At 63.0% G+C, this 25,684-nt stretch overlaps 1 protein-coding gene and 1 non-coding gene across 6 annotated transcripts; both read left to right on the top strand.

Annotated features, from left to right (window-relative positions):
* The first annotated feature begins 395 nt into the window (after positions 1-395).
* On the top strand, positions 396-25,678 carry AP1B1 (adaptor related protein complex 1 subunit beta 1). Of its 5 annotated transcripts, XM_062627792.1 has the most exons (26): positions 396-418; positions 3,732-3,793; positions 4,598-4,657; positions 6,923-7,028; positions 7,774-7,909; positions 8,936-9,181; positions 10,086-10,276; positions 11,362-11,583; positions 13,409-13,529; positions 13,697-13,792; positions 14,962-15,077; positions 15,611-15,776; positions 17,176-17,274; positions 17,772-18,031; positions 18,870-19,071; positions 19,593-19,613; positions 19,901-19,930; positions 20,032-20,175; positions 20,629-20,774; positions 21,195-21,324; positions 22,117-22,201; positions 23,622-23,708; positions 24,219-24,373; positions 24,838-24,858; positions 25,379-25,454; positions 25,556-25,678. In XM_062627792.1, the coding sequence occupies exons 3-25, from the start codon at positions 4,621-4,623 to the stop codon at positions 25,451-25,453; spliced, it is 2,892 nt and encodes a 963-aa protein (XP_062483776.1). In that variant the 5' UTR covers positions 396-418; positions 3,732-3,793; positions 4,598-4,620; the 3' UTR covers position 25,454; positions 25,556-25,678. The 5 variants fall into 5 exon arrangements, with proteins under 5 accessions (XP_062483776.1, XP_062483777.1, XP_062483779.1 ...); XM_062627793.1 differs by lacking the exon at positions 19,593-19,613 and having other exon boundaries at positions 25,379-25,671; XM_062627795.1 differs by lacking the exons at positions 19,593-19,613; positions 19,901-19,930 and having other exon boundaries at positions 25,379-25,671.
* LOC134168315 (small nucleolar RNA SNORD125) lies at positions 20,850-20,953 on the top strand. The gene has a single exon (XR_009966488.1). It is a non-coding gene; the product is annotated as a small nucleolar RNA SNORD125 (small nucleolar RNA).
* Positions 25,679-25,684: the final 6 nt, after the last annotated feature.

Genomic DNA, 25,684 nt, shown 5'->3' with positions numbered 1-25,684 from the left:
GTCGGGCCGAGCCAATCGGGGGTCTCGGCGCAGTTGCGGGGTGCCGGCCGCGCAGGAGGAGCCGCGGTCCCGGTGCCCCCCCCCGGTGCCGGAGGGGAGGTGGTAACGGGGGTGACCCCGTCCCGGGCCCGCCCCGGGTCCCGCCGTAGCCCCGCCCACCGCAGCGCAAGCCCCGTCCACGAGCGCGCCATTTCTGCCGTAGCCACGCCCAAATCCGCCATAACCGCGCTCACCCCCGCCTTAACCACGCCTACATCAGGCGAAACCACGCCCACTTTGTCCATATTCGGGGTGTAGCTCCGCCCATTCACCCTCTAGCCCCGCCCACCACCCCGATCCATCCCGCCCAGGAAGCGCTCCTGCGGCCCGCGCTCACTTCCGCTGGGCCGGTAGCAGCGGACGGCGGCGGCAGGGGCAGGTACGGGCCGGGGTGGGGGCTTCCCTTCCCTTCCCTTCCCTTCCCTTCCCTTCCCTTCCCTTCCCTTCCCTTCCCTTCCCTTCCCTTCCCTTCCCTTCCCTTCCCTTCCCTTCCCTTCCCTTCCCTTCCCTTCCCTTCCCTTCCCTTCCCTTCCCTTCCCTTCCCTTCCCTTCCCTTCCCTTCCCTTCCCTTCCCTTCCCTTCCCTTCCCTTCCCTTCCCTTCCCTTCCCTTCCCTTCCCTTCCCTTCCCTTCCCTTCCCTTCCCTTCCCTTCCCTTCCCTTCCCTTCCCTTCCCTTCCCTTCCCTTCCCTTCCCTTCCCTTCCCTTCCCTTCCCTTCCCTTCCCTTCCCTTCCCTTCCTTTCCCTTCCTCCGGGGCCTCAACCCCCCTGCGGGTCCGTGGGGAGGGTCGGGACCGGGCGCTGCTGAAGCAGGGGACAGGCTCTGATGCGCTGCGCTCGCTGCCTCCTCTATGGAGGCTTTAACGGGGGAACCCCAGCGGGGACCAGGAGCCTGTGAAGCGGCTTCTGCCCATAGGAGGTGTTACCGGTGTCTCCTCCTTCCCAAGTGTTGCGTGCGCCGTGCACTGCCCAGGGATGCGCTCGCCCCCTCCGGCCGCAGCGGGGCTCACGTCGATGGGTGCTGGGAGGAGCAGAGGCTCAGCCTGGTTCCGTGCCTGGGGCTGCTTCATGGCTCTTGTCAGGAGCGATCTGGTGCTTTGGGGCTTCGGGAGGTGTTGGTCCTTGCCTGGGTCAAGCCCTGTGGAACCGTGGCCATTCCCCTTGGCCTGTCCCTACATCCCTTGTCCCAAGCCCCTCTCCAGCTTTCCTGCAGCCCCTTCAGGCACTGGAGCTGCTCTCAGGTCTCCCCTTCAGGAGCCTTCTCTTCTCCAGGCTGCCCCAGCCCAGCTCTCTCAGCCTGGCTCCAGAGCAGAGCTGCTCCAGCCCTCGCAGCATCCCCTGTGCTGTCACCGGGGCTGATGCTGCATCCGGCACCCCCAGAACCTGCTCCTTCCTGTGTTGCTTGGGAGGCACTGGAGGTGTTGGTCCCCTCTTAAGGTGATCTCTGGCCTTGTGCTGCTTCAGACCCACCCTGGCTCTGCAGAGCACGATGCTTTGTGCAGTGGGATCCTGCGTGGTGCTGTGGTCCACAGGATGCCTCAGGGCCTTCTCCGAGGGTTTCATTCCCCAGTTACTCACCGATGGGATGTCCAGCTGTGTCCATGTTTTCCCCCGTGCTCTCGGGGTCCTTCTGCCACCTGCAGGGCCGGATGCGGTGATGTTGGATTGCTCAAGCTGTTGATCAGCTCTGGCACCTTGCTGAGGCCGCAGTGGGGCTGGCAATGGGTTTGCCATGCCATGCGGGGTTGGTTGATGGGAGATGGACCCTCCTGGCTGGGCAGTAACAGGTTTCCAAGAGGATCCATCCATCCCCTGCTCGAGGTGCTCCGTGGCTCTGAGCGGTGTCTTCCATGCGGGGACACTGGGGTGTAAGCGCAGCCTAGTGGGGGCCTGCGGGGTCAGAGGAGGGATGGGGCAGCCCTGGTCCCTTTGGGGCCATGGGGAGGTGGGAGCAGAGCTTGGGATGCGGCAGGAGGTTCACAGCCTGAGGCTGGCTCGGGTTAGGCTGCTCCTTAGGGAAACACTGTCCTAGGGAGTGAGGATGGGGCTGGTGCCAGCTGCGGGGAGAGGTGTGGGGCTGAGCACCGATGGACCGGGGAATCCATCGGGATACCCCATGGAGCCTCCCTGCTGCCAGCAAGGGCAGAACCGGGTTCAGCACAAGGCTCCTTAGGTGCTGGCTCTTGCATCCTCCTTACCCACCTGTGGGGAGGTCGGAGCTTGCTGTCAGCCTCTGAACCCTGTCCTGGCTTGCCACAGGGGCTGCAGAGGGGTCGGTGGGGCCACGGGGAGACCTCTTGGTGTCATAACCAGGGGCCAGCGTGTCTGGGGCTCGGTGTGAGTGCTCCCGTGATGCTTGCTTGGACGGCTCCTTCCTCTGGGGGGGCAGCAGCACTCCCCCTGCATCCCTTCCCAGGCAGTGGGTGTCTTGCTGGGAGCTGAAGGGCTCCCTTCAGCAGCATCCCGGCCTTCCAGGATGGAGGAGTTCATGGAATCCCAGCGTCCCAGCCTCAGCTGGGTTGGAAGGGACCCCAAAGCTCCTCCAGCTCCAACCCCTGCCCCGGGCAGGGACACCTTCCCCTGGAGCACTTGCTCCAAGCCCCTGTGTCCAACCTGTCTCTGCTTCCCTGACTCCAGACCCAGCTCCGGGTAAGTTTCCTGAGGAGATGGGACAGAGCTGGAGCCACCCCAGGGAGCTCAGGAGGTTTTTGTCTCCCCTGGGCCCTCGCTGCCCACCTGGCATCCTGCTTTGCCCGGTGCTGTCCTGTGGGACATCAGCGGGGCCGGGATGGGCTCTTCCCGGGAAGGAGCTGCAGGAGCAAACGCGGGCACTGAGCCGTGCCTGCAGATGGGCTCCTGTGTTTGGCAAGGGTGCGGTGCTCTCAGCTCCGCAGCCAGACCTGTCCGTAGGGGTGGATCGGGGCTGTTTGCTCCCCAGTGCCAGGAATGGGGATCCTTCACCCTCCGGAGCAGGAGCCCTGCCCCATCCGCCCCCCTGCCCAGCTCAAGCACCACGAAGGGGATGTGGAGGGGATGGGGTGAGACGGGAGCTGCACCCCCTGAACCCTTCCTTTGCCCTCCTCAAATCCAGCGCTGGACCCTGCTGAGCTTGTGAAAGGGGAATTCACCTTTGGTCGCATCCTGGGGCTGTCAGGGGGTGCTGAGCACCCAGCTTTGGTGCTGTTTGAACCGGGCTCGGCCTCTCCTCAGGCACTGGGTTCAGGGCTGGTCCTGCTGCTGTGGGGAGCAGGGGGGGAGCCCTGGCTCCTGAGCTCAGGCTGGAGGAGGCAGGTCAGGGCTTGGAATCATCTCAGTCTCCCCTCGGGCAGGTTAAAGCCATTCCCCTTGGCCTGTCCCTCCATCCCTTGTCCCAAGCCCCTCTCCAGCTTTCCTGCAGCCCCTTCAGGCACTGGAGCTGCTCTCAGGTCTCCCCTTCAGGAGCCTTCTCTTCTCCAGGCTGACCCAGCCCGGCTCTCCCAGCCTGGCTCCAGCCCTCGCAGCACCTCCCCTGCCCTGCTTTGGGTGGTTGAACCCCGCTGCGGTGCCGGGGCTCGGGCAGCACCGGATGGGTCCCGGCTCCGCGCTGGCTGCTGCGGTTCCCTGCAGGCTCCAGCCTCGCTCCCTGCAGCGCGGGGCTGAGCCGGAGCCAGGGCAGGGACTGCAGCGAATCCTCCTCCTCCTCCCTCCCTTGCAGGACAGGATCTGAGCTGCTGCTGCTGCGGTGCAGCCGGGAGGACAGCTCCGAACCCACGCCAGGTAACGGGAGCCGTGTCCCGCAGGGAGCTCGGAGCTCGGTACCCCCATGGTGCGCTTGGCCCCCGTAACAGCATCAGCCCCGCGCTGCCAGCACCCGCAGCGAGCCCCACACCGCGGCTCCCTCCCTGCCAGCCCCACTGCCTGCGTGCTCAGCACCGCATCCTCGTGTCCCTGCCCGGCTTGGCCGGGGAGCAGAGGATGCGGCTCCTGTGGCCGCATCAGGGCATTGCTGCGCTTGGCTTTGGAGATGCTCATTTACATCCGAAACCCATTTGTAAGCTCTTTCCTTCCCTGCTCTTTTTTGGCTCTGCTGCCTCAGCCCCTCCGCACCACGAGGCCGCTGCAGGCTCTCAAGGACGAGCCTCTGGTGCCTTTGCTGGCCCGGGGATGGGGGGGGAGAGCCGGAAAAGCCGGGTCCCTGCTGACCCCTCCGCCTGCCCTGCTTGAAGCAGCTCCCCTTGATGTGGCTGCAGAGCCGATGGCTCCGGCGCTGGCTTCTCCTGGGTTCCTCCTCCCATCCCAGAGCTGTTCCCTGTGGAGGTGGCAGGGACTGGGGGGGTTTGGGCAGGGAGAGGTCACTGAGCCCGTGCTGCAGGGGTGACGGGTGCCCCTTCAGTGGTGTCCTCAGTGACTGCCTTCCTCCTCCTCGTGCTCCTTCACGTGCTCTTTATGAGCCATAACGGGCTTCATCTCTTCCCATGAGATCCCATTTCCCTGCCCTGGCTTTTCCTTCCTGGAGCTTTCCATAAGCACCCCAGCAAGGACACGATGGACCCCCAACCCCTGTTCTGCCTCTGTTCCCAGTGCCCAGCTCGCTGGAGGCCACCATGACCGACTCCAAGTACTTCACCACCACCAAGAAAGGTAGGAGAAGGAGCAGGAGCCTCCCACAGCCCTTCCCCATGGGCTCAGGCAGCCAGGACCTGGTGCAGGGCCCAGCTCTGGCCCCAGACCCAAGTGGGATGCTGTGATTGACACCTCAGGGGGGCTCCTGGGGTCAGAGCATCTTGGGACCAGCCCCCTGAACCCAGACAGGCACATGGGATGTGGGGGCTGCCATAGGGACATGGGATGTGGGAGCTGCCGTAGGAACATGGGATGTGGGAGCTGCCATAGGAACATGGGATGTGGGAGCTGCCATAGGGACGTGGGATGTGGGGGCTGCCATAGGGACATGGGATGTGGGAGCTGCCATAGGGACGTGGGATGTGGGGGCTGCCATAGGGACATGGGATGTGGGGGCTGCCCCAGGGACATGGGATGTGGGAGCTGCCATAGGGACATGGGATGTGGGAGCTGCCGTAGGAACATGGGATGTGGGAGCTGCCATAGGGACGTGGGATGTGGGAGCTGCCATAGGGACATGGGATGTGGGAGCTGCCATAGGGACATGGGATGTGGGAGCTGCCACAGGGACATGGGATATGGGAGCTGTCACAGGGACATGGGATGTGGGAGCTGCCATAGGGACATGGGATGTGGGGGCTGCCATAGGGACATGGGATGTGGGGGCTGCCATAGGGACATGGGATGTGGGAGCTGCCATAGGGACATGGGATGTGGGAGCTGCCATAGGGACATGGGATGTGGGGGCTGCCCCAGGGACATGGGATGTGGGAGCTGCCATAGGGACATGGGATGTGGGAGCTGCCACAGGGACATGGGATGTGGGAGCTGCCACAGGAACATGGGATGTGGGGGCTGCCATAGGGACATGGGATGTGGGGGCTGCCCCAGGGACATGGGATGTGGGGGCTGCCATAGGGACATGGGATGTGGGAGCTGCCATAGGGACATGGGATGTGGGAGCTGCCATAGGGACATGGGATGTGGGAGCTGCCATAGGGACATGGGATGTGGGAGCTGCCATAGGGACATGGGATGTGGGGGCTGCCCCAGGGACATGGGATGTGGGAGCTGCCCCAGGGACATGGGATGTGGGAGCTGCCATAGGGACATGGGATGTGGGGGCTGCCCCAGGGACATGGGATGTGGGGGCTGCCATAGGGACATGGGATGTGGGAGCTGCCATAGGGACATGGGATGTGGGGGCTGCCCCAGGGACATGGGATGTGGGGGCTGCCATAGGGACATGGGATGTGGGAGCTGCCATAGGGACATGGGATGTGGGAGCTGCCATAGGGACATGGGATGTGGGAGCTGCCCCAGGGACATGGGATGTGGGAGCTGCCCCAGGGACATGGGATGTGGGAGCTGCCATAGGGACATGGGATGTGGGAGCTGCCATAGGGACATGGGATGTGGGAGCTGCCATAGGGACATGGGATGTGGGAGCTGCCATAGGGACATGGGATGTGGGAGCTGGGATGTGGGAGCTGCCATAGGGACATGGGATGTGGGAGCTGCCATAGGGACATGGGATGTGGGAGCTGCCATAGGGACATGGGATGTGGGAGCTGCCATAGGGACATGGGATGTGGGAGCTGCCATAGGGACATGGGATGTGGGAGCTGCCATAGGGACATGGGATGTGGGAGCTGCCATAGGGACATGGGATGTGGGAGCTGCCATAGGGACATGGGATGTGGGAGCTGCCATAGGGACATGGGATGTGGGAGCTGCCATAGGGACATGGGATGTGGGGGCTGCCATAGGGACATGGGATGTGGGAGCTGCCATAGGGACATGGGATGTGGGAGCTGCCATAGGGACATGGGAGCTGCCCTAGGGATGTGGGAGCTGCCATAGGGACATGGGATGTGGGAGCTGCCATAGGGACATGGGATGTGGGAGCTGCCATCCTTTCCATGGAGGAGCAGGTCCCACCATGCTCCTGCATTGGCCACTGTGTGTTCTGGCCTCATCCAGGCTGTGTTGCTCTCCCCATGTAGGCGAGGGCTCCCCAGCAGCCATGTGTGGGGCTGGAGCTTCCCCATGTGCTGTAATAACCACCCCAGAGCCCAAACCGCCCCCCCCCCCCAAGTGAGCCCCGTGTCCTGTGCTTGAGCTGTGGGTGCTGGTGCTCATCACTCCCACATCATCTCCCTGCGCTGGAGCCCTCTGGGGCTGGGGGATCCCTATGGATGCACTGACACCGCTGTGTCCAGCTCCTGGCACCCATTGAGGTGGGTGCCCCATGCCCTGAGCTCCCTTTCCCCCTTCCTCCAGGGGAGATCTTTGAGCTGAAGGCGGAACTGAACAGCGACAAGAAGGAGAAGAAGAAGGAGGCTGTGAAGAAGGTGATCGCCTCCATGACGGTGGGCAAGGATGTCAGGTACGGGCCGGTGCTGCCCTGGGGGGCTCCTGCTTGTCCCTGGTGCCTCCAAGGGCTTTTCCTGCTGGATTTCATCTGGGATGAGGGCTGTCCCTGGGGTGTTTGTGTAACTGGCTCTGTGGCAGGCAGAGCATCCCTGCATGGGGTGTAATCTGCCTAAAAGGATTGCTCTGGCCGGCACTGGGATTATTCTGCTTCCTTCATCTGTTATAGGAACCAAGCAGGAACCCCACTGTGAGCTTGTAGGGCAGACGCCTCAGGGTTCATTGTCCTTTAGCAGCCACCCCCAGTCCGAAAGGTCAAGGAGCTGGTTTCCCCCTTCTCCTGTATCCCTATGCCCTCATCCCTCGCAGACCCGTGAGGGATGCCCTGGGTTTGATCCTGTGAGTGATGGGTGGGTTTGTGGTGCTGGAGAAGCTTCCAAGAGACATGTGCTGGGGTGGGATCACCCCTCTCATCTCAACTGCCTGCCTTAAGGTGGTTTAACAGTCTAAGGGGGAATCTCTGTCATTAATAATCCGATTGGTTTGTGGTGAATCAGCATCTCCAGCATCCCCTCAGCTCCATGCTGGCAGAGCATCATCCTGCTGCAGGGCTGGTCCTGCGTGGGGTGCTCCTCCAGTGCCCCATCCCTGGCAGTGCTCAAGGCCAGGTTGGACACAGGGGCTTGGAGCAAGCTGCTCCAGTGGAAGGGGTCCCTGCCCGTGGAGCTGGAGGAGCTTTAAGGAGGTGCTGTGTGTTGCAGCGCGCTCTTCCCGGACGTGGTGAACTGCATGCAGACGGACAACCTGGAGCTGAAGAAGCTGGTCTACCTCTACCTGATGAACTACGCCAAGAGCCAGCCCGACATGGCCATCATGGCAGTGAACACCTTTGTGAAGGTGAGGGCTGAGCGCCGGGGGCCCGAGCCATGCGCTGCAGTGAGGGGGGGTTCAGTGTGCTCCAAGCATCCCTGCTTTCATGCAAGGCCACCACGGTGGGTGCTCCGTAGCCTGCCCCAGGGGAGGGAGCGCGGGCAGCGTTCCGCAGGCTCTGCCTTCAGGATGGGAGAAGTGAGCAGCGGTACCCGGGAGTGCAGAAGGGAAGCATCCTCTTGGCAGCCTCTTGCTGTGTCAGCAGCAGCTTCGCTTGTGGGCAGCTCCCGTGTTGGAGCTGTCATCACGTGAGCCTGGGCACTGAACCTCTGCAGCTGAGAGAGCCCTTGTGATCTTCCACTTGGAGCACGTTTGTTGGGAATGCTGGAAGGGTTTGGGTTGGAAGGACCTTAAAGCTCCTCCAGCTCCAACTCCAACACCTTCCACTAGAGCAGCTTGCTCCAAGCCCCTGTGTCCAACCTGGCCTTGAACACTGCCAGGGATGGGGCAGCCACAGCTTCTCTGGGCACCCTGTGCCAGCGCCTCAGCACCCTCACAGGGAAGAGCTTCTGCCTAAGAGCTCAGCTCAGTCTCACCTCCGGCAGGTTAAAGCCATTCCCCTTGGCCTGTCCCTACATCCCTTGTCCCAAGCCCCTCTCCAGGTTTCCTGCAGCCCCTTCAGGCACTGGAGCTGCTCTCAGGTCTCCCCTTCAGGAGCCTTCTCTTCTCCAGGCTGCCCCAGCCCAGCTCTCTCAGCCTGGCTCCAGAGCAGAGCTGCTCCAGCCCTCGCAGCAGCTCCGTGGCCTCGCTCCGACAGCTCCACGTCCCTCTTGTGCTGCTGCCTGGAGCTGAGCACCAGGTCATTGCCAATCACTTGGTGTCAGGGCTTGGTGGCATTCAGGGGAACTTTGGCATTTCAGGAGCTAAAGCCCCGTGGGTGACCTGTACTCGAGAGCCGAGTGTTAAATCCTCTGGGGAGCAGAGGTCCCGCTGACCCCTGTGACTGACGCAGCAGTGGCCACAGCGTCTCCTGGCCCCCTCTCATCCCTGCAGGACTGTGAGGACCCAAACCCGCTGATCCGGGCGCTGGCGGTGCGGACCATGGGCTGCATCCGTGTGGATAAGATCACGGAGTACCTGTGCGAGCCCCTGCGGAAGTGCCTCAAGGACGAGGACCCCTACGTGCGCAAGACGGCCGCGGTCTGCGTGGCCAAGCTGCACGACATCAATGCCCAGCTGGTGGAGGACCAGGGCTTCCTGGACACCCTCAAAGACCTCATCTCCGACTCCAACCCCATGGTGATTGTTCCTGCCTTCTCTTCAGTCAATGCTCTCCCTTCATGCTCCCCTTCGCTCTCTTTCCAGTGCTCTTGAGGGCTGTTGGTTCTCAGGGCTCCAGGCTCTGTTCCTTGTCCTGGAGCCCTGTTTCCTGCATGCAATGTTTCTCCAGTGCCCCATCCCTGGCAGGGTTCAAGGCCAGGTTGGACACAGGGCCTTGGAGCAAGCTGCTCCAGTGGGAGGTGGTGGAGTTGGAGCTGGAGGAGCTTTAAGGTCCCTTCCAGCCCAGCCCGTTCTGGGATGCTGGGGTTCCTTGGCAGTGCGTTGTTATTCCAGTGGGAGGAGGCTGCCCAAGCCAGCTCTGGTGGCAGAGGGGAGCTGATGCCTGGCTCTGACACCGCCTCCCTGGTGGCTTTTGCCTCTGCTGAGGGTTTCCTGACATCTGGGAGCTTCAAAGCCAGCTTCCCCCAGGGGTTCCCTCCCCTCAGCCTTTGCTGCTCTTCACATCCTGCCCCACAGGCTTAGTGGGGACCCTGGGGGCTGCTGCAGAGAGGGAATGGGCTCCTCCCCAGCAGGCACAGGGCCAAGGCTCGCTGGTGCTGAGCACATGTGAGCCCTCATTGATGTGCTGTGGGTGGTGGTGATTGCTCATCTCCGCAGCGTGAGCTGCCGGGGCGGAGATGCTGGTGCCCAGATGTCTGTGGATGCGAGGAGCTGATCCCAAGGAGGAAGCTCATCCGCTTGCAGCAGCTTCCCCCAGGCTGCTGGACCCGCTTTGGTGTCACCCAACCCTGGTGTCACCCAACCCTGGTGTCACCAAACCCTGGTGTCACCAAACCCTGGTGTCACCAAACCCTGATGTCACCAAACCCTGGTGTCACCCAACCCTGGTGTCACCCAACCCGTGTCCTGTCCCCCCCGGCAGGTAGTGGCCAATGCGGTAGCGGCGCTGTCGGAGATAGCAGAGTCTCACCCGAGCAGCAACCTCCTGGACCTCAATCCCCAGTCCATCAACAAGCTGCTCACAGCCCTGAACGAGTGCACGGAGTGGGGCCAGATCTTCATCCTGGACTGCCTGGCCAACTACATGCCCAAGGATGACCGGGAGGCCCAGAGGTGAGGGGGGATTTGGGTGCTGCCCTCAAGGGGAACACTGGAATAGGCAAGGGGGACAGGCAGGTATCGACTGAAGGGCCTGACTCTGCCCCTTCTCCTCTAAGAAGGTCCTCCTGACCCTTGGAATCCTGCTGGGGGAAGTGGGACAGTGAGCATCTGCTGGCCTCTGTGCCTGCGGCACGGCCATCTGGACAGGGCCGTGGTCCCATAGCGAGTCCTGTCCCCGTGCTGGCACGGGGATTGTGCTTGAGCTACTGCCAAACGTGCCCTTACCATGCAGCAAGGGGTGAGAGGCGCTGGGGAGCCCTGAAATGGGGGTCACTGCAATAGGAGTGAGCAGGGGCTGGGACGTGACCTTCCTTGGGGTGCTTCAGCATCTCCTGGGAGGGTCCCGAGTGCTGCAGCCTCCACCAGTGCACTGCAACACTGCACTGCAGCACGGTGGGAGCAGGAGGATGGGCTCCGATGGGTTCCGATGGGCTCTGATGGGCTCTGATGGGTTCTGGTGGGCTCTGATGGGCTCTGATGGGTTCTGATGGGTTCTGATGGGCTCTGATGGGCTCTGATGGGTTCTGGTGGGCTCTGATGGGCTCTGATGGGTTCTGATGGGCTCTGATGGGCTCTGATGGGTTCTGATGGGCTCTGATGGGTTCTGATGGGCTCTGATGGGCTCTGATGGGTTCTGATGGGCTCTGATGGGCTCTGATGGATTCTGATGGGCTCCGATGGGTTCTGATGGGCTCCGATGGGCTCTGATGGGCTCCGATGGGTTCTGATGGGCTCCGATGGGCTCTGATGGGCTCTGATGGGCTCTGGTGGGCTCTGATGGGCTCTGATGGGCTCCGATGGGTTCTGATGGGCTCTGATGGGTTCTGGTGGGCTCCGATGGGCTCCGATGGGTTCTGATGGGCTCCGATGGGCTCCGATGGGCTCCGACGGGCTGATGGGCTCCGATGGGCTCTGATGCGCTCCGATGGGCTCCGATGGGCTCTGATGGGTTCTGATGGGCTCTGATGGGTTCTGATGGGCTCTGATGGGCTCTGATGGGTTCTTCCCTTCCCTCCCCATCACCCCCCCACCCGCAGCATCTGCGAGCGGGTGACGCCGCGCCTGTCCCACGCCAACTCGGCCGTGGTGCTCTCGGCCGTGAAGGTGCTGATGAAGTTCATGGAGATGCTCTCCAAGGACCTGGATTACTACGGGACGCTGCTCAAGAAGCTGGCCCCGCCGCTGGTCACGCTGCTCTCTGCAGAGCCCGAGCTGCAGTACGTGGCCCTGCGCAACATCAACCTCATCGTGCAGAAAAGGTGGGTGCCCCCGCTCCGGGATTCCCTCTTCCCTATGGATGCTGCTTCCCAAAGCTTCAAACCCACTGACTGCGGTGGTGGTGGGGCCCTGCTGCCACGTCCCATCGCATGGGGGGTGTTTCTTAACACCTTAAGGGCTGAGCAGAGAGGGTCAGGTGAGGCCGTGAGCAGGAGTCAAGCTGGGAGCTCCAGGAGGGTTTCTCGTTGGAATTTCGTGGAATCCCAGCCTGGTTTGGGTTGGAAGGGACCTTAAAGCTCCTCCAGCTCCAACCCCTGCCATGGGCAGGGACCCCTTCCACTAGAGCAGCTTGCTCCAAGCCCCTGTGTCCAACCTGGCCTTGAACACTGCCAGGGATGGGGCAGCCACAGCTTCTCTGGGCACCCTGTGCCAGCGCCTCAGCACCCTCACAGGGAAGAGCTTCTGCCTAAGAGCTCAGCTCAGTCTCCCCTCTGGCAGGTTAAAGCCATTCCCCTTGGCCTGTCCCTACATCCCTTGTCCCAAGCCCCTCTCCAGCTTTCCTGCAGCCACTTCAGGCACTGGAGCTGCTCTCAGGTCTCCCCTTCAGGAGCCTTCTCTTCTCCAGGCTGCCCCAGCCCAGCTCTCTCAGCCTGGCTCCAGAGCAGAGCTGCTCCAGCCCTCGCAGCATCCCCATGGCCTCCTCTGCACTCGCTCCAACAGCTCCACGTCCCTCTTGTGCTGCTGCCCCAGAGCTGGATCAGGGCTGCAGGGGGGTCTCCCCAGAGCACAGCAGAGGGGCAGGATCCTCTCCTTGTCCTGCTGCTCATCCCATGGGGTGCAGCCAGCACACGGGGGGGGGGGGTTTGGGCTGGGTCATGGGGAGCTTCTCATGGACCAACACCCCCAAAACCTGTTTAAAACCTGCTGTTATTTACAATTTATTCTATACCCTCGCTTCTTCGGGGCAGGAGGTGATGGCGAGGGCAGACGCTGCCCCTCTGGGTCGGTCCCTCGGTGCCAGTGAGGCAGCTCAGTCACATCCCCTTGTTTCTGCAGCTCCCTTTGGATGGAGGCTGAGTCCTTTCGTCCCTGTGCTGATCTCCACGGGCTGGTGGTGTCCCAGGCCCCACACGTGTGCCCGGAGCAGCCCTGGCCAGCTGGAGAGGCAGGCTCTGCGCTCGCAGCTCCTCCCAGCCATCGCCGTGGTGGTCCCTTATAAATAGCAGCAATTGCTGGGAGAAGCAGGAAGCAATTAATGTCCCTGGGAGCGGGGAGGTGGAGGCAGGTTTGTCCCCTTGGAGCTGGACCTCGCCTGTCTCTTCCCAGCTTAGAGAGAGAGGGGATGAGGAAGGTCCAGCCTAGCCTTAGGCTTTGCATCCCTGCTCCCCCCAACGTGTCCCTTGGCAAGACAAATGTCCCCTGTTGCTTCGTGTCTTTGGGGCAAGGTTGTGCTGTCCCCTCTCTGCCAGCCAAGGGGCACTGCCCTGGCAGGATTCCCAAGGGATCTTGGATTCCTCGGCATTAAGCAGACCCCCAAACCCCTGTGCTTGTGGCCAGGGAGCCTCATCCTGCTGGCCCAGAGCTGCTCACTCTCTTGGTGCGGGTTTCTCCAGCTTGTGTCCTCCATCCTTCCCCATCCCAGCTCCAACCTGGGATCAGGGGCGATGGTTCATGCTCGTAGGAGGCTGATGGAGCAATGAATGAGTGTGGACTGGGGGCACTAGCTGGCTGCAGGTGGGGTGAACGGGTCCCCATCCAGCCTCTGACCAGCGTGCAGCGGGATCGGGGCTGTGTTTCTGGAAGCCCTTTGGTGTCCTCTCCGTGTGGTCCACGTGTGGCTCCCTCCATCACTGCCTCTCGTTGCAGGCCCGAGATCCTGAAGCACGAGATGAAGGTGTTCTTTGTCAAGTACAACGACCCCATCTACGTCAAGCTGGAGAAGCTGGACATCATGATCCGCCTGGCCTCACAGGCCAACATTGCTCAGGTCAGGGCCAAGGAGGGGTGCGGGGAGCTCCAGCCCCACGGCGAGGGGGGGATCCCCCCGAGACACCCCGGACCCCGCTGTGCAGGATGCACTGGGGCAGCTCTGCCCCCGGCTGGGTCCCTGCCCCGCTCCCTTGGTGCTGGGGCTCAGGATCCCATCCCGGGCAGGTGCTGGCGGAGCTCAAGGAATACGCCACGGAGGTGGACGTGGACTTCGTGAGGAAGGCGGTTCGAGCCATCGGCCGCTGCGCCATCAAGGTGGAGGTGAGGGCTGGAGCAGCTCTGCTCTGGAGCCAGGCTGAGAGAGCTGGGCTGGGGCAGCCTGGAGAAGAGAAGGCTCCTGAAGGGGAGACCTGAGAGCAGCTCCAGTGCCTGAAGGGGCTGCAGGAAAGCTGGAGAGTTCAGGTACCTGATCCCTCACTGAGCACTGGGAGGTTTTGCTTCCCCTTGGGGGTGAGTTGAAGAAGGGGATTGATGGAATCCCCGCTGGAGCAGTGGCTCTGGGTGCAGCAGAGTCACAGGCAGGGTCGTGCAGCTCTGAGGCAGCCTCTGCCTCACTGGGTTTACCCAGAGCATCCTCAGTCACAAAACAGCTCAGTGCTGGTGAGGGGCAGGAGATGGTCTGGAGCAGGCTCAGGCTCTGTTGTTGAAGCAATCCTAGAATCATAGAACAGTTCAGGTTGGAAAGGACCTTAAGATCACCCAGTTCCAGCCCCCCTGCCATGGGCAGGGACACCTCACACTAAACCATGGCACCCAAGGCTTGTCCAGCCTGGCCTTGAACACTGCCAGGGATGGAGCATTCACAACCTCCCTGGGCAACCCATTCCAGTGCCTCACCACCCTCACAGTAAAGAATTTCTTCCTTATATCCAATCTAAACTTCCCCTGTTTAAGTTTTAACCCGTTACCCCTTGTCCTATCACTGCAGTCCCTAATGAAGAGTCCCTCCCCAGCATCGCTATAGGCCCCCTTCAGACACTGGCAGCTGCTCTGAGGTCTCCATGCAGCCTTCTCCTCTCCAGGCTCCTCTGCAGTGAGCCAGCCTCTCCCAGGAGGATTTATTACCACGGCACTGCTTTTCCCTCTGTCTCAATGCAGAGCCCTTGTGGCTGTGCAGCTCCGGGCCGAGGCAGGGTGCAAGGTGCTGCTGCTCACGTTGGAGCTTGCTGCTGTGCTCCTGCACCCAGCGGTGTGAAATGCATCCCATGGGATCAGGGGTAGGGGGACAGGAGGCTCTGGGAGTGTGCAGGGGATGAGAAGGAGCCAGGCATGGGTGGAACGGGGAGACCACACTTGTGTGTGTGTGTGTGTGTGTGTCCCGTGCCGTTCTGGGATGGGTTTGGGAGCAGTATGGAGGGGATAAGGCAGCAGAGGGCTTGGGATGGGGCTGTAAGATCATTGCTCCTTGACTGACCCAGTGCCTCCACCAGCAATCGGCCGAGCGCTGCGTGAGCACCCTGCTCGACCTCATCCAGACCAAAGTGAACTACGTGGTGCAGGAGGCCATCGTGGTCATCAAGGACATCTTCCGCAAGTACCCCAACAAGTAGGTGACCCCGGTGCGAGCGCGCTCCGCAGAGCCCGCGGGGCGAGCTCCCCACGGCACGGTGGGTGCTGCCGCGGACGTGGCTTTGGGTGCGTGGGCTGGTGAGGCTGGGATCAGTGCTCAGTGCTGCCCTGGGGTTAAACTGCGCCGGGAGAGCGGCGCCCAGCCCCACGGTGGGCACATGGGCAGGAGCCAGCAGAGCCTTTCGAGGTCCCTGGTGTCAGCATGAGCTGTGCCCGAGTCTTAACTCATCCCTGCTGATGCTGGAGCAGGGGCAGCAGGGGGAGAGGGAGTGTTCCAGGTGAGCCAGCAGGAGCGGGCAGCTGTGTGATCAGCTAATAGGGCATTAATAATGATGATAGATGCTAATGAGCTGAGCTGGTGATGAAGGGGATGCAGGAGGAGCAGGGCTGCTGCGGGGGGGGGGAGCAGAGGCTAAAGGAAGAGGGGCTGCATTGAGGAGCAGGCAGCGCAGGCCATGCTGTGCCCCTGGCCGTGCTGAGGGTGCCGGGGCTGCCGCTGTCCCCGGGAAGGTACGAGAGCGTCATCGCCACCCTGTGCGAGAACCTGGACTCCCTGGACGAGCCCGAGGCGCGCGCAGCCATGATCTGGATCGTGGGGGAGTACGCGGAGCGCATCGACAACGCGGACGAGCTGCTCGAGAGCTTCCTGGAGGGCTTCCACGACGAGAGCACCCAGGTACGGCTGGAGCCAGCGGGTGCTGAGGGTGCCCTGCCCGTGGAATGCCGCTGTAGTGCTGGGCCAAGCATCTTCCCTCCTTCCTGGCTGGGAAGGGACCAAGTGGCTGCCTTTGATTCCTCAGTGCCAGGGCAGGATCAGCCCTTTGGAGCTGGGAAATGGAGGGAGAGGGACGGAGCGAGCAGAGGGATGGAGCGAGCAGGGGGATGGAGCGAGGAGAGGGACGGAGCGAGCAGAGGGACGGAGCGAGCAGAGGGATGGAGCGAGCAGGGGGATGGAGCGAGGAGAGGGACGGAGCGAGGAGAGGGATGGAGCGAGCAGAGGGACGGAGCGAGGAGAGGGACGGAGCGAGGAGAGGGACGGAGCGAGCAGAGGGACGGAGCGAGGAGAGGGACGGAGCGAGCAGAGGGACGGAGCGAGCAGAGGGACGGAGCGAGCAGAGGGACGGAGCGAGGAGAGGGACGGAGCGAGGAGAGGGACGGAGCGAGGAGAGGGACGGAGCGAGGAGAGGGACGGAGCGAGGAGAGGGACGGAGCGAGGAGAGGGCTGGAGCGAGGAGAGGGACGGAGCGAGCAGAGGGACGGAGCGAGGAGAGGGACGGAGCGAGCAGAGGGACGGAGCGAGGAGAGGGACGGAGCGAGGAGAGGGACGGAGCGAGCAGAGGGGTGGAGCGAGCAGAGGGGTGGAGCGAGCCGAGGGACGGAGCGAGGAGAGGGACGGAGCGAGGAGAGGGATGGAGCGAGGAGAGGGCTGGAGCGAGGAGAGGGGTGGAGCGAGCCGAGGGACGGAGCGAGGAGAGGGACGGAGCGAGGAGAGGGACGGAGCGAGGAGAGGGCTGGAGCGAGGAGAGGGCTGGAGCGAGGAGAGGACTGGAGCGAGGAGAGGGATGGAGCGAGGAGAGGGCTGGAGCGAGCAGAGGGATGGAGTGAGCAGCTGGGGCAGCTTGGGCCGGTGGCTTCGGAATGGGGGTTTCCATCTGTGGAAACTTCCTACAGCCGATCCATGGGGAACAGGGGCAAGTCTAAATGCACCCTGGGAAAGCAGCAGTCCTGGGGGCCCTGTGTCGGGCTAAAGGGGAGTCCCTGCTGTTATCCTTGTACGAGTCAGAGGATGCTCTGGCCTTCCCCCATGTGGGACCCTGTATCCTGGTCCCAGGCTCCTGCCCAGTGACCTCTGTGTGAGGCTGTGGCTGGGATGGGCTGAGGCCGAGCGGCTTGACTGGGGCTGCAGGGCTGGCTGGGAGCCGTGCCAAGCATCCTGACCCTCGTCACCAGCACCGTCCCCATGTGGTTGGGGTTAGGTCCCAGCAGCACCTCTGGGGCGGCCCCCGTGCTCCTGCACAGGAGGGGTGGGATGTGTGTGTGTGTGTGTGTGTGCTCACCTGCCCGTGCTCCCGCAGGTGCAGCTGCAGCTGCTCACAGCCATCGTGAAGCTGTTCCTCAAGAAGCCCACCGAGACCCAGGAGCTGGTGCAGCAGGTTCTGAGCCTGGCCACGCAGGTGGGTGACGGCTCCGGAGCGAGGGGAGAGCTTCCCTTGGCTTTGCCATCCCCAGCGAGGCAGCGGGAATGGTGCCGTGGACAGGAGGGGGGTAACCAGGAGAAGCTGAGGGTTGAAGTCCTGCAGTGAGGACAGCACCGCCTGCAGCACTGGAGGCAGCTTGTGCTGTTCCCCTGCTGAAGCTGGGGGAGCAAAGCAGTGCAGCCCCTCCACAGGGACATCGGCGGCTTCAGCTTTTATCCCCATGATCCCACTTATAGAATCCCAGGATCCCAGCCGGGTTTGGGTTGAAGGGACCTTAAAGCTCACCCAGTCCCAACCCCTGCCGTGGGCAGGAACACCTCACACTAGAGCGTGGTGCCCAAGGCCCCCTCCAACCTGGCCTTGAAACACCACAGCAAGGCTCAGCTAGGGGCAGGATGCTCTGGGTTGCTCTGTGGTGGCTGCAGTTCCTCCTGCCCTGCTGGCCTTGGCACTAACCCTGGTGCTCCCCAAAGGACTCGGACAACCCCGACCTGCGGGACCGCGGTTACATCTACTGGCGCCTGCTGTCCACGGACCCCGTGGCTGCCAAGGAGGTGGTGCTGGCCGAGAAGCCCCTCATCTCCGAGGAGACCGACCTCATCGAGCCCACGCTGCTGGACGAGCTCATCTGCTACATCGGGACCTTGGCCTCCGTGTACCACAAACCCCCCAGCGCCTTCGTGGAGGGCAGCAGAGGGGTCGTGCACAAGAGCTTGCCCCCGCGAACGGGCTCGTGAGTATCTGCCCTCAGTGCTGGGGCTGCCGTAGAGACACAGAACCAGCCTGGGTTGGGTTGAAGGGACCTTAAAGCTCACCCAGCTCCAACTCCAACACCTTCCACTAGAGCAGCTTGCTCCAAGCCCCTGTGTCCAACCTGGCCTTGAACACTGCCAGGGATGGGGCAGCCACAGCTTCTCTGGGCACCCTGTGCCAGCGCCTCAGCACCCTCACAGGGAAGAGCTTCTGCCTCAGAGCTCAGCTCAGTCTCCCCTCTGGCAGGTTAAAGCCATTCCCCTTGGCCTGTCCCTACATCCCTTGTCCCAAGCCCCTCTCCAGCTTTCCTGCAGCCCCTTCAGGCACTGGAGCTGCTCTCAGGTCTCCCCTTCAGGAGCCTTCTCTTCTCCAGGCTGCCCCAGCCCAGCTCTCTCAGCCTGGCTCCAGAGCAGAGCTGCTCCAGCCCTCGCAGCATCCCCATGGCCTCCTCTGCACTCACTCCAACAGCTCCACGTCCCTCTTGTGCTGCTGCCCCAGAGCTGGATCAGGGCTGCAGGGGGGTCTCCCCAGGGGCAGGATCCCCTCCTTGTCCCGCTGCTCACGCTCTGGGGGTGCAGCCCCATGGATCCGTGTGCTTGGAGCTGAGGCTCCCCATTCCCAAAGGAGGCTCCACTGCAGGAGCAGGTTCCAGTGCTCCCTCGCAAGGCTGAAGGAGCGATCTCAGCCTCAGGTGGAGGATGCTCCGCAGGGAGCAGCGCCGTCTCCAGACGCTGCCTGCAAAGCCCACCCGGATGCTCCGGTGTCTCCGTGGGCCCCATTGCCCCCTCCTCAGCTCTTTCCTTTGCCGTTCCCTGCAGGAGCGAGAGCACCGAGAGCCCGGACGCGGCCCCCCCGGGGGTGCAGGCAGGGGAGCAGCCGGCGGTGATCCCTGCGCAGGGCGACCTCCTGGGGGACCTGCTCAACCTGGACCTGGGGCCGCCGGTCAGCGGCCCCCCCATCGCCACCTCCGCCGTGCAGATGGGGGCTGTGGACCTGCTCGGGGGGGGCTTGGACAGCCTGGTACGTCACAGCCCCCCCCCCCCGGTGCTGTGGGATGGGGTGGGCTGCTCTGCCCGGGGCTCATCCTTCCCTCTGCACCGGTGCTGCACCCCATTCACCTTGTCCTCATCCGATGGCTGCGGTGGGAGCGGTGCTCCCGGTCCAGGAGGTCTGTGTGGGTGCCCGCACTGTGCTGTGCTGTGGAGGGGGTGATTGCCCCCAGCCCCACTGCGTGGAAAGAGAGACCTCTGCTGCTCCTCAGCTCCAGCAGAGCCCCCAAGGGGAGGTCCCTTTGCTTCCTGCCCCTCGTGGTCCATAACCCTGTGTTGTGGGTGTGCAGGGCTTGGGGATGGGGTGAGGCACCCAGGGTGCGCTCTGTGCTGGCTCCAGGGCAGGGGTGGGCGGACGTGGTGCTGCGGCAGGACTGACCTCTCCTCCCTCCTGCCCTTCTCTCTGTCTCTCTCTGGTTTTGTCTCCTCTCTCCTGGCTTCTCTCTGCATGTGCCTGGCTCCTCTCTGCGCCTTCCCTGCTTCCGCTTGGAGATGGGGGACGAGTCGGAAGGGGTATGGATCAGCCCTCGTCGTGGCCCCACGTGTAGCCCCCACCCCGCTCCCCCCGTGCAGCCTGAGCCCTCCTCTTCACCGTCCCAATGTCACCCCACTTCCTCTGGGGGCAGCCAGGCCACTGTCTGGGACCACTGGAGCATCCCTATGGGCTCCAGGCCATCACTGCCCCGTACTGATGCCTTTAGGGGGTGCCCCTAAGGAAGGTCCCCAATGGGATCTGTCCCCTTTGTCCCCTGTGCCCACGGAGCACTGGCTCCTGCTCATGCCCCTATGTTCTCTTGCAGCTGCGGAGCGATGTGGGAGGCAGCCCTGCTGTGAGTGTGTCCTGTCCTCACCCTCTGCATCTTCCTCCTCCTCCTCCTCCTGCCCTGCCCCACGCTGCCCTCCCATAACCCATCCCTTTGTCCCCACACAGATCGGTGGCGGTGGCTTCACCCCAGTGCCCAGCACCACGATGCCCACAAACCTGGGGGCCCCCCTCGGCAGCGGCCTCGGGGACCTCTTTGACCTCACCGGAGGGGTGGGCGCCCTGCCAGGCTCCTACGTGGCACCCAAAGCGGTGAGTGGGGCGCGTGGGCCCCGGCGTTCATGGGGCAGGGAGGGGAGGCCCTAAAGCAGGGCTGGGAGCAGGGACTGCCAGGTCATGGCTTGGCCAGAGCTGGGTTTGGGCTGCATTGCTCTGGGTGTGCAGGGTGAGAGCCGCTGTGTCTGCAGCTCGGAGACTCCACAGCCTGGTTTGGGTTGGAAGGGGCCTTAAAGCTCCTCCAGCTCCAACCCCAACCCCTTCCACCGGAGCAGCTTGCTCCAAGCCCCTGTGTCCAACCTGGCCTTGAACACTGCCAGGGATGGGGCAGCCACAGCTTCTCTGGGCACCCTGTGCCAGCGCCTCAGCACCCTCACAGGGAAGAGCTTCTGCCTCAGAGCTCATCTCAGTCTCCCCTCTGGCAGGTTCAAGCCATTCCCCTTGGCCTGGCCCTGCAGCCCCTCAGGCTCTCTGCTCTGCTCCCCCCAGGTGTGGCTCCCTGCCATGAAGGCCAAGGGGCTGGAGATCTCGGGCACCTTCACTCGCCAGGTGGGCTCCATCTCCATGGAGCTGGTGCTGACCAACAAGGCCCTGCAGGTCATGTCTGACTTCGCCATCCAGTTCAACCGCAACAGGTGAGGAGCCCCAGGAGCCAGGGCCCCCAGCTCCGTGGCTGCGCATGGATTAGGCTGGGATGAAGGGGTGGCGAGGGCTGGACCAGCCTCACGTGATGAACCCCGCTCTCTGACGGCTCTGGTGGTGATGAGCATCAAACCAAAGCCTCTAAGAAGTTGACTGAAGAGGCTGTTCTCCAAGCGCTGCCCCATTGCTTGTCCTCAAAGGGGCGTCCCGAGGGATGGTCCTGAGGGATGCTCCCAACGGGTGCGAGTCTGCCTGGGAGGAAGGGGTGAGGTTTTGGGCCTGCCCTGGCGTGGGCAGGAGCCAGCCTGGTCCTGGGCATCCCCGCAGGAGGACAGGGTTGGGGTGCCCTGTGCCATCACCTGCTCCCCCCCACACCGACCCCCTGCCCCTCCTCCTGTGTCCCCCACCTCCAGCTTCGGCCTGGCCCCAGCGGCTCCTCTCCAGGTCCACGCTCCCCTCACCCCCAACCAGTCGGTGGAGATCTCCCTGCCCCTGAACACGGTCGGCTCCGTCATGAAGATGGATCCGTTGAACAACCTCCAGGTAGGGGATGGAGCTGGGAATGGGGGCTGAGGAGCAGGAACCACAGTGCTCGGCTCAGCACGAGGCAGGTCTGACACCACCTCGGCGGGGGAGAGCCTGCCCTTGGCTTGGGTGCAGCCTGGCTCCGGAGGGATGGGATTATGGGATGGGATATGGTGGGATGGGGTGGGATGGGATGATGGAATGGGATATGATGGAATGGGATGATGGGATGGGATGATGGGATGGGATGGGATATGATGGGATAGGATGATGGAATGGGATATGATGGGATATGATGGGATGGAATGATGGAATGGGATATGATGGAATGGGATGATGGGATGGGATGATGGGATATGATGGGATAGGATGATGGGATGGGATATGATGGGATGGGATGATGGAATGGGATATGATGGGATGGGATGATGGGATGGGATATGATGGGATGATGGGATATGATGGGATGATGGGATATGATGGGATGGGATGATGGAATGGGATATGATGGGATGGGATATGATGGGATGAGATGAGATGATGGAATGGGATATGATGGGATGATAGGATGGGATGGGATGATAGGATGGGATATGATGGGATGGGGTGGGATGATGGGATGGGATGGGATATGATGGGACGGGATGATGGGATGGGATATGATAGGATGGGATATGATGGGATGGGGTGGGATGATGGGATGGGATGGGATATGATGGGATATGATGGGATAGGATGATGGGATGGGGTGGGATGGGATGCTCTCCAGGCTGGAGGAGGTGTTGATGTCCCCATGTCCTTCCATCCCAGGTCGCAGTGAAAAACAACATCGATGTGTTCTACTTCAGCACCCTGTACCCGCTGCACATCCTCTTCGTGGAGGACGGGAAGATGGGTGAGTTGAGCTGGGTCTGGAGGTGCTGGCCCAGCCTCTGACCACATTCCCAGCCCTGGGAATGCTGCTGGAAGCCTGGAGCACGCAGGGGCGCTGCCAGGCCTGCATTGGCCACACTGTGGTACCCGAGGTGCTTTGAGGCACCCTCTGGCTCCTCACTGCCAGGGGCAGCTCTGGCTTTGCTTGGCTCATCCAGATGAGGACTGGGCACTGGTGGTGCCCCTCAGGGCTCGGTACTGGGGCCAGGGTTGAATGTCCTCACTGGTGACCCCGATGAGGGGACTGGGGTGTCCCTAGTGAAGCTGCAGATGGCACCAGGTTCATGTGCTGGAGGGCAGGAGGCTCTGTAGAGGGACCTGGACAGGATCCATGGGATGAGGTTCAAAAGGCTCAGTGCTGGTCCTGCACTTGGGCCACAACAACCCCATGCAATGCTCCAGGCTTGAGGAAGCGCAGCTGGAAACTGCTCATGGGGATGCTGACTGATGGAGCTGAACATGAGCAGCTTGTGCCCAGGCAGCCAGGAAGCCACCAGCATCCTGGCCTGGATCAGCACCAGTGCGGCAGCAGGGCCAGGGCAGGGATTGTGCCCCTGCACTGGGCACTGGTGAGGCTGCACCTCAAATCCTGTGTTCAGTTTTGGGCCCTTCACTCCAAGAGAGACCTTGAGGTGCTGGAGCAGGGCCAGAGAAGGGCACTGGAGCTGGTGTGGGGCCTGGAGCCCAAGTGTGATGGGGAAGGGCTGAGGGACCTGGGGGGTTCAGTGTGGAGAAGAGAAGGCTCAGGGGGGACCTGATGGCTCCCTACAACTGCCTGAGAGGAGGATGGAGCCAGGAGGGGCTGGGCTCTGCTCCCAAGGAACAAGGGATGGGACAAGAGGAAACGGCCTCAAGCTGCCCCAGGGCAGGTTTAGATGGAGCTGAGGAACAATTCCTGCCCCAGAGGGTGCTCAGGCATTGGAACAGGCTGCCCAGGGCAGGGCTGCAGTCACCGTCCCTGCAAGTGTTCACACCCCATGGAGACGAGGCCTCAGTGCCGTGGGGCAGTGGTGACCTTGGCACTGCTGGGGAACGGTTGGACTGGATGGGCTTAAAGGGCTTTTCCAGCCTGGTTGGTTCCAGGATTCCATGATTCCTGTCCCTCAGCAAACCCTCCCCAGCCAGCCCAGTTTGCTGACCTGTGGGGCTGCCTTGGGAAGCTGCTGGAGGGGATTGCAGGGTGGGATCCCTGCGGCCAGCACGGAGGTGGCAGCGTCCCTGCTCCGTGTCCCGGGGATGCTGTGGGCTCAGCAGTGCTGTCCTGTCCCTCCCTGCTCCGTGTCCCTGCTCCGTGTCCCCGCTCCGTGTCCCTGCTCCGTGTCCCCGCTCCGTGTCCCGGGGATGCTGTGGGCTCAGCAGCGCTGTCCCGTCCCTCCCTGCAGAGCGGCAGATGTTCCTGGCCACGTGGAAGGACATCCCCAACGAGAACGAGGCCCAGTTCCAGATCAAGGACTGCTCCCTCAATGCAGGTGGGTCCAAACCCTCCCCAAGGCCCTGGCCGCTGGGGAGCAGCTCATCCTGGTGATCCCAGCCCAGGCTCCGGGGAGGCCGGAGCCCCAGCCCCGTGTGCTCCAGGAGGGAGCTGCTTTGCTCGCCCTGGACTCATGGTGGAGACCTGGGAGATGCTCTGGGGTCCCTGCATGGGGACGGCTGCTGGGGGTCGGTCTCTATGGAGAAGCCTGTCCCGGCCGCCTTGGCAGCTCCCAGCCCCTTCTCCAGGTGCCAGGCAGGATGAGCACACCCTGGTCGGGGGCATCCAAGTCCTTTCCATCCCTGTGGCAGCAGGGAGCTGAGCTTTGTGGGGTGGTTCCATGGGTGACCCGAGCTCTGGGCTGTCACCGTGGGGAGGAGCTGGGTGCTGCTCCTGGCTGTGTGGGGATGGAGGCTGCTGGACGTGCTGCATCCCACGCAGGGGGAGCTATGAGCAGAGCTGGGGTGAGCCCCATGCCCTGCCCCACAGCAGCTCTCTCCCCATGCAGATGCCATTAGCAGCAAGCTCCAAGGCAGCAACATCTTCACCATCGCCAAGAGGAACGTGGAGGGGCAGGACATGCTCTACCAGTCCCTGAAGCTCACCAATGGCATCTGGGTGCTGGCGGAGCTCCGGATCCAGCCCAGCAACCCCAGCTTCACGGTACCTCCCCTGCCCTTCCCCTTCTGCCTCCACGTCAACCCCGGGCTGAGGCTGCTCCAATGGCTCATCCATGGTGGTGGGACCCCCCCTCCACTGCCCCCCAGCTTCAGCTCCATCCCCTGTGCTGGTCCCAGTGGCCTGTGGGGAGGGTGGGATGGGGCCTGTGGGGCTGGCTGGGTGCTCAGCACCGCTCCTGGCTCTGTGGTGGCACCGAAAGGAGACCCCACACCTCCATTGACGTCAACCACAACCCCGTCCCCTCCTTGGGCACCCCCAGCTCAGCCCAGGTGCTGACAGCCTCAGAGCAAAGGCCTGGCTGTGATTTGGACCCAACCCATCCCCATGTCCTGCTGCTGGGGCCCATCCCTGTCCCTCGGGGCCGGTTTTCCTGGGGTTGGGATGAGCTGGGTCCCCTCCACTCACGTCTCTGCATCTCTGTCCCCGCTGCCCGTGCGCTCCGGCAGGATCTGGAGGTCAGGACGCTGGTTTGTACCTGCTTGGGGCTGTCCCTGCCTTGCTCCCGCTTCCATTCCCCAGCCCTGCCCATCCCTTTGGTGCCTCTTTGGCCTCAGGAGGTGACTCGGAGGGGCAGGATGCGCCCGTGCATCCCCAGGGAGGAGGGGAGCCGCACGTCCTTATCCCTGGCTCCGCACCCCTTTGCCTGCGGGCTGAGGAGGAGCGAGTTGGTTTCAGTCATTTAATCCTGAAGCAAATCACTGCTGAGGAGGAGGCGCCTTTGGGGGCACCGCTCCCCCTCCTGCAGCTGCAGGCAGGGATTGAAGCCTCTCTGTGTTCCTCTGCCCGGCCCCTGCATGCGCTGCGCCTGCCCCAGCAGCCAGGGACGGGGTTTGGATGCTCAGTGCCTTTTTGGTACCATCTCTGACCCCGCTGCGATGCAGAGCTGGGGCCGTGCTGTGCCCATGGGGGATGCTGCAGGCTGTGGGGCTGGGGAATGGGGCTGGGGCTGCGGGGCCGTGACCCCCATCCCTCCCTCTCTTCCCGCAGTTATCCCTGAAATGCCGCGCGCCGGAGGTGTCCCAGTACATCTACCAAGCCTACGAGACCATCCTGAAGAACTGAGGTGCTGCTGCAGCCCCTCGCCCTCCTCTCCTCCCGCTCCCACCCCAGGAAGCGGGGCAGGACCCATGTGCATGTCTCATCTCTCCTCTCCTTGCTCCCAAGGAGCCAGCCCTTGGGACCCTCCTTCCATCCCCACTGGGGCTGGGGTGAGCGGAGGAGGGCAAGGGCATCCCTGCATCCCTGTGGAGGTCCCTGTGTGAGTGATGCTGCATCCTCCTTGCTGAGCCCTCT

Source organism: Pezoporus occidentalis, unplaced genomic scaffold (genome assembly GCF_034315485.1).
Source record: "Pezoporus occidentalis ecotype Australia unplaced genomic scaffold, CSIRO_AGI_Poc_V1 ctg308, whole genome shotgun sequence".
NCBI classification, from domain to species: Eukaryota; Metazoa; Chordata; class Aves; order Psittaciformes; family Psittacidae; genus Pezoporus; species Pezoporus occidentalis.
The sequence above is the reverse complement of the archived record's forward strand: the minus strand, read 5'-3'. Positions and strand labels throughout refer to the sequence as shown.